The sequence below is a fragment of the Neodiprion pinetum genome, chromosome 2, assembly GCF_021155775.2.
Source record: "Neodiprion pinetum isolate iyNeoPine1 chromosome 2, iyNeoPine1.2, whole genome shotgun sequence".
Lineage (NCBI taxonomy): Eukaryota > Metazoa > Arthropoda > Insecta > Hymenoptera > Diprionidae > Neodiprion > Neodiprion pinetum.
The window spans coordinates 35,465,981-35,473,804 of NC_060233.1; the positions used below are offsets into that span (position 1 = coordinate 35,465,981).

Genomic DNA, 7,824 nt, shown 5'->3' on the forward strand with positions numbered 1-7,824 from the left:
CGATTTCAACTTGGACAGCTGAATAAGTGAAAAAATTGCAGCCAATCGAAAAAGGTTCCAAATAAAATTTGTTGGGTATCGAGGGGTTGACCCAACTATGATCTTTATTTTGGCATTGACCTTCATTTTTAAGGTTATTTGAAAGTCAATTTGTGTTTTTCAAATGAAAACCCCTATTGGCATGGGTCAGCCTATCGACACCCAATAACTTTTATTTGAAACATTTTTTGATTGGCTTGCAATTTTTTGTTATTCAGCTATCTAAGTTAAAATGAGATACCCTGTATTTTGTACAATCTGTTTAGTGGTCTCCGTGCTCTCAGATATATTTTTCATTGACGTCTTGATCAGCATCAGATAAACAATATTGAGCGAATATGTGTAGATACCAGCATGTATCTTGCATGTATCAATTTTCATGCGCTATCTTACGGTGGAAATTGAAACTATTTCGAGGAATCCAGTTTCGACAATGCAGCGACTATCTATCTATCTGTCTGTCCATCACGTGAAATTAGTGGGATCGAACGCCGCCAGGTGACAGAGAGCAGACGCTTTTTGGAGTTTGTCTTCTGAAGCATAACCTAACATCGTTAACCGCACTTAATTCGCCGAAATGCAGTGTTTTGCGCTGAAAACTTGTCGCATTACGGCAAGCTCGTTCAGTGGTGCTGCAAGAATTGTTAAACCAGGATCTACATCTTTGAGATGTTTGAGCAGTGATAAACCCACGACAGAAACGCCCGTGTCCGAGGCAACGGATTCAAACGTCGAGAAGCCGAAACTGAGTGGATTTGCTCAAGCTTTCGAAAAATACACAGCCCCGGTGTCCGAGATCGTCAATGCTCCAAAATCCTTCGCTACGTTGCTCCGTCACTCGAAATTCATCGATGTAAGACTGCTTCGACCATACGTGCTATTCTTAACCTCAATCTGAACTCGTGCTTCTTTTCGCTCACCTAAATTAACTTATAGACATTTTCTTGCAGCTTGGTGATCCACAGGGAAAAGTAGTAATTGGTCAAATATTCCATATCGTCAAAGATGATCTGTATATTGATTTTGGATGGAAATTTCACTGCGTCTGTCCACGGCCCTCGAGAAACGGAGAGTAAGTGCTTAGCCCATTCCAGTATTCCGCTATAAATTGAATTATGAATTTTTTATGCTCCTAATTGTCTTTACAATAACCTTGAACTATCTGAGCTTGAGATTACTTCAGGAATTCAGAACTTTGGATACCTAATTTGACATTGGAAAAAAAGCACAATGTTTTACTTTAACTACCAAATACTCATATTTGATCAGCTTACAAACAGTTCCTGGCTACGCAAAATGCTAGCCCCTTGAACCCCCTATTCTTTTATAGAATTATGAGGATAAAACTGAACTACATTTTTCTATTTCCAAAAAGTTTGAGGTATTTGGCTGCTAACTTCAGCTGCATAAAGAACTATTATTATGCAATATTCTTTGTAAAAATAAACTTACCGCTCACCTTATTGCAGATTGTCTCTGAAATAGATAACTTCTTCTAATTTTAGACCATCTTAAGACAAATTCAGAGAATGTTGAAGATAGTACAGACGTTCTGAGATAATGCGGCAATTTAGAATTGATATTCTTAAGTTGCTTAAAAAAGTAATAGTTAATTTATTGCATAATTTGTTGCACGAATATCATCAGGAATAGCAAAATTTAAATTGATTTATGTACTTCCAACTGCTTACAGGTATCGTGAAGTCTGTGATTTTGTTTCAGAAATTATGTCGAAGGAGCTAGAGTACGCCTGAGAATAAAGGACCTTGAATTATCAACTCGGTTTTTAGGCGCCACTAAAGATCTCACAATTTTGGAAGCAGACTGTACGCTTCTGGGTTTAATGTCGTACTCTGCGGAACAGACGCACGAAAATAGACCCACAATAGAAGCGCAATAATGGTTGTAATACAGTTTCCAGAAAAATTAAGTATTTCTTATCCTTGGAAAATGAAACAAAATAACACTCGATCACCTCTGCAGATTACAGTGAATGATTACTACCTTTGTAAATACTCATTACTCTGCTGGGGCAGGGTTAAGGTTCTGAATTTCAAAAGTTCCGAAAGCATCTAATTCCGAATTATTTGGTGGTGAAACTTGAAGTAAAAAAATAAAACTTTTATATAACAATAAAGTTTCGAAGGGTCGGAAACCCATCGACTCAAAAATAATTCAAGTTATGATAGAGTAAAGTTCCAATGGAGCAAAATTCCGAGAAGTAAAATATATTCATGCAGCGTAGTTTACTCAACGAGTGGGTATAAAAAATCAGAAAAACCAAATACAACAAAACGAAAGATCAACGTAATGAAATTCCACCAAGCCAGAAACTCACAGAACTGAGAATCTTTGATCATTCGGAATTTCCATATTTTAGATTTTTAAATTTTCTCATTTTCGCACTTTCACAACTTTGACTTGTCCGAGTTGTACTTTCAGTACCTTTCAAATTCGGAATTTCAACCCTGCCCCATTCTGCTCGTCAATTTTGTTGGAGGAAGAAAAGATAATAAGTTTTATATTAGATTTCGCATAAAATGATCAATGAATTCGGTTTCAATTGTTGAGAACAAAATCAATTCACGCAAATACAATGAGTCTCTGTTATTCTCTGAATAACATAAACGCCAGCAAGTGTTTCTCATAAATGATGACACCATTTGTAGAAAACTGTTGTGAATTGATTAGAGCTGAATTTCACGAAAAATTGTGTCACCTAGTTACAGTGGTTTTAATAAAGAATGTACATAGTTGAAACTAGTTTGAAGTTCGTGTTTGACTTTTCAAAAGCTCACAAAACAGTCACAATATGCATTCATGGTTCTGGTCATTTTTATTCAAATTATACAGCAAAGAACAAACTTGGTCAAAGCCTGAATGAATTGGGGGATTCTTCATCTTCAATTTTCAGCTACACATTTTTTGTAATCCTTTGGCCCTTATTTTCACTATTACTTTTCTTTAAATAATAATAGTAATTACAGATTTCAGTTGATGCGAAAAGTGAAAATGTGTTTGAAAGGAGAGAGCCTTCACTCAAACTGCTGTTCATCTAGATTGTAACAGGAATTTTATTGTTATAAATTATTGGTACATATATGGTACAGCTGTTTCCATATTCAATCTCTACATCATTGAGTGAGCACATTAGCAGCTTTCGATTAATCAGGAATAGCTTCAAGTCCCTGTAAGAAAGATTTCAAGAATTACTGGCATTCACAGTCACATAGTCTAAATGATTAGCAGAAAGAAGAACAAGTTGAGAGAAAATTGAGGCAAATTGTATTTAATTATATGATTCAGAACTGATGGTTAATGAAACAATGAATAAATTCATCAACTTACAGGTGCTTCGTAAGGCCGACCATCCGTCAGCCGACCGTCCCTCATGTACAAGTGGCGGTCCCATCGATAGCGCATTTCTCTTTTGTACGGCTGTAATCACAAATGAGAGTGAGACAAAAACTAGTTCACATTGTAAGAAATCAAACTAGCAGAGTAAACCGAATCCAGCTTTTTTGCACTAGCTGAAAGTGGAATTAACGTTTTTTCATCGTCAACGACAGTTTGCGTTCAATTGATTCGGTATCCCGAGACCATTGACTTGACCGAGTGATTCTCCTCACAAAATCAATCGCTGTTCTTTAATTATCTTTTATCGCAAATGTATGGTATCGAATCTTCCAGCTTGTGACAGTGAAATGGGGACTGATACATGAAGGTTATGTAAAGCAAAACTGTGTCTTACGTTTCCGAGAACGGCTTTGTTCATGAAGTACATTGCGTATCCAGGAATCGCCATGGCAACGGTCATGATGGCATATGATGGTAAAATTTCATACCACATTTTATTTTCAACTTATTCGAATAATTGCGAAAGAAAAATTAATCGTACTGAACTATTTTTCAGTACGAAGATAACCGTCGCCGGCGACCTCTAACAACCATGTACAGAGTTATGCAATCAGCTGAAGTCAAGCCGTCTTTTCATCGCGCTCCGATTCAGTAGTCACCGATACCGTTTCCATGTAGCTTAATACAGATAGCAGCGCTTTTTCTTAGATCTAATGAATTTCATCTTTTACCAAATTAAATCTACAATTTCTTTTCTTCTATTCCTTTTTGGTAAATACTGTTTATTCGGTTTGACCGTTTTTGATGTTGAAAAAACGACACAATCCAAATTATGGCTTTCCATATATTAATATATTTATAGACCAACTATCAGGATTATGTAATATAAGATAAACAGCTCGTTTTTGATTGAAGGTTTATCAAAGGTCCTGAATACCGAAGAGCTGAGATTTCAGAAACTTAGCCCAATAAAGATGAGCAACCATTGAAAATTTCAATTATATCTAAAATTATGTATACCGATACGGTGAAAAGACTTTGCAGAAGAAAATTCGACGAGGTAGATTCGGTAAGATGCAACAAGATTAAAGACTGGTATTTCCGCCATTATTTTTCTCGCTGAAAGAACTACTGTTTAAAAAAAAAAAAAAAAAAACTTAACAAAAGAGATTCCTGCGTAAGGCTGTAGACGATTCGTGAGTTCTTGATTCATTGTCTTCTTGACTTTATGCGAGTGAGATTGATTGTAAGATAAATTATATATATATATATCAAGTAATAAACATATAATATATATATATATATGAGTGATATTCATCTGAGTACGCAGTTTAAAGCACATACATCACCTGCCTAAGTGCAATCGTAGCTGTTTCAAGACTTCCAAGAATACTGCGGTTGCAGTTTGAGTGCTGACCGGTTGCTATAAGTTTGCAATTTCTCTTCTGCAACGGCTCGCCATTATCGTATTCGCCATTTTACGTACACGGGAACTTATATTCGTCTATATATAAACTTTGAATAATGTTTCACTTTCCACTCGGTCCACTTTGTCGGAACTAATTGATGAAGCCACGCCTAAATAATTCTCCACGTATAGCGTCCAGCTCCTCTAAACTTCATCCTACGATCCTCTGATCATCCCTGGCTGCATTATTAATCTGGATTCTTGTTGGTCTGTGTTGATGTATTCTGTCGGAGATTTTGTTGACCACCAAGATGGTTTGTCATAAACTTTTTAATGACAAATTACGGGGATCGATAGAAAAGGGTAGTACGTCTTAAAAAAAAATCTGGTCATACCATTTGTCCAAATATACAATGTTTGATACGGGAAATAAGTCATGTTTTGACTGATATCTTCAATGGTTTCGAACAAGGAATAAGGAATTATGAAATGAGAAAACTAGGGAAACGTTATACAGCAAAAGATTCGTTGAACTTGGCCTTGACGAAACTTACTCTTATTTCTAGAAAATATCATGGAAAATCTACAGATAATTTCCAGCGAGAACGAGTTTTGTAGCACAAGACTCGTGACTTGTTAACGTCTGTAAAAAGCAGTCCAACCCGACCGCCGTTGAAGGGTATCAACTAATGTTGTACGCTACTATACCATGTATGTATAGTCGATTCTCCGACAAAGTTAGAGGTTCGCAAAGAGGAAACCTACCGCCTGCGAGAAGAGCCAGGCAACCGTCCGTATCGACTTCCGACAAACTCGAGACTTCGGATACACATACAAAATATCAGTGACTAACTAACCCGCATAAAAAAAATGTCCTTGTGCCTACTCCGAGCTCTGTATGTAGTATCAACTTTCAACTCTGGAGCATTCAACCGCTGACGTAGCTTCCTCTACGATCAAACCGTGACGAAATAGTTTACTGAACAAGCTCCATGCCACATAATGTACCTAATTGTGAATTTAAAACCAGATGGAAGTTCGTACTCTTTACTATGTTCGAATGTTTATTTTACACATTTCGTGTATTGTTAACTTTGTTAAATACAACTATATGTCAAACAGATACTCGAGAATCTGAATTGAACTTGTAAGTTTACGACTAACAATTCTTTTAGTCAGAAATAGGGATTTCAAAGATAAGGTATACTGTATAACTTGAGCACGAAGCAATCATTGACGCATCAGAATTTATTTTTCGGTGCATCGTTGCAACATTCGAGAATTGCAACCTTGAACGCGTCTCACCTTGAACGTTAATTACCTGAGGGAAAAAACGACTTTGTAGTCCATTGAAGTGATTTCTCATATCTGCACGGCAAGTTCCTGACCATCGTTATTCAAAATTACTTCATCTGCTATTTCAACTTTCATACGTATTAAATTTTTTGTAACGAACATGCGTAATAGTTATACTTTACGCCTATTATCAGAAGGATCAGAAGCAACTTCCGTAGCCAACGTCATGAAGCACTGCGACATCCTCAATGACACGCTGTGGAAAAACGTTACCGAGTAAATTACGTCTCGATTAGGTATAAACCACCCATAAGCTGTAAATTTTACATCGAACGAAAGAAATATAAAAATTTTGAATTGAAATGAATCATCGACTCACCAATTTATCGAATACTATTATTCAAAATAATTTTATCGCCACAACGAAGTTCTTCATTCTACGATAGGTAGATTATATTTCCCACGCAGGTATGGTACAATACATACTCAACTTTCCCGAGTAATTTACCAATCACATGCTGGTTCAAGGTATGCTATATTGTATACATGCCTATCGTAATCGCATCACAACAAACTGTACATATATCGTGATTAGTGTGGAGTCCTGCAGACCTTCTGCACGCAACTACGGAACTCGTTACTCGATATACCTGTAATTACGCTAACGAGCTGCAGCGAGGTATAATAAACCGAAATACATTAAAGTAAATGTAGAAGTTAGCGTAAAAGAATTCACGGATCCTCGTCGTTGTCTGTTACAACTAATACCGAATGAATTGCGAATAATTGGATGAATCGAGCCCTTATTCACATTTAGGGCGAAATTTCATTTTTATAACGATCGCAAAATCCGGGGTAAGTAAAGTTTGAATTCTGGTATGTACTTCTTCAATATTAGCTTCCAAAATTTTGTTTCTTATTATTCCCAGGTTGATACAATCATACGATTCTCGCCTGGTGTATAGTTTGATCTGCAGAACTGCGTTTGTTTCAAATATAAGTTAGCGGTCGTAAATTAAAAAAAATTCTACATCTAAATTATTCCTGTTTACTGCTAGGACGTTACATTTACAGAAAAACTTTCATAATTGTTATCAAGAAATGCGGTCTTAATATTTTTTCACGCGGTATTGATCTTGAATCTCGCAATTCACGTGTAGGCGCGCCTTATTATATATACATATATATAGAAACGTAACACGCGTGATAAGAAGTCGTTTCAGTTCAACTTATGAGAGAATAATATGTCGACATTAAAATTAACTTGTGAATAATTTGCTGCTATGAAAAAATCTGACATCTAAATTTGTGAGTAAAGTAAAGTGAGAAAAAAGTGTACGCGAATTGCCTGACACGCCTACATTATACTTATAATGTATATTCGTGTAAGCTTACCGCCGACCCCTTTTTTCTTCCACGTTTTATCTTGCGTATATGTTCTTGACGGGAAAACACGGAAGCCTGTATGCTATGACTTCGAGCTTATCTCGTCCCTCCGTTGTGTGTGCCAACACACTCGGAGCCTTCGCGTGTATAACAGTGAATTCTACAGAGAATTACTGACAATCGACGTATTTGTGACTGGCAGGTGTTAGCAAACAGTTAATATTGCTTGCGATATGTGGAACATGTTTAGCTACGTCTAACAACTTTACTCAAACAACACATATTCTCTGCACCAGCGGTTAAGGCCACTTCCCATAAGGAGATTCAAGGTCGTAAGG

At 36.6% G+C, this 7,824-nt stretch overlaps 2 protein-coding genes across 2 annotated transcripts; one reads left to right on the forward strand and one right to left on the reverse strand.

The window, feature by feature from the left end:
- Positions 1-32: 32 nt before the first annotated feature.
- On the forward strand, positions 33-3,913 carry mRpS28 (mitochondrial ribosomal protein S28). The gene is made up of 3 exons (XM_046613866.2): positions 33-892; positions 990-1,111; positions 1,762-3,913. Exons 1-3 carry the CDS (start codon positions 617-619, stop codon positions 1,937-1,939), a joined length of 576 nt encoding a protein of 191 aa, XP_046469822.1. The 5' UTR covers positions 33-616; the 3' UTR covers positions 1,940-3,913.
- On the reverse strand, positions 3,096-3,932 carry LOC124213053 (NADH dehydrogenase (ubiquinone) MWFE subunit). The gene is made up of 3 exons (XM_046613870.1): positions 3,791-3,932; positions 3,388-3,477; positions 3,096-3,227 (listed from the first exon to the last, which is right to left on the reverse strand). Exons 1-3 carry the CDS (start codon positions 3,887-3,889, stop codon positions 3,204-3,206), a joined length of 213 nt encoding a protein of 70 aa, XP_046469826.1. The 5' UTR covers positions 3,890-3,932; the 3' UTR covers positions 3,096-3,203.
- Between the last annotated feature and the right edge of the window lie 3,892 nt (positions 3,933-7,824).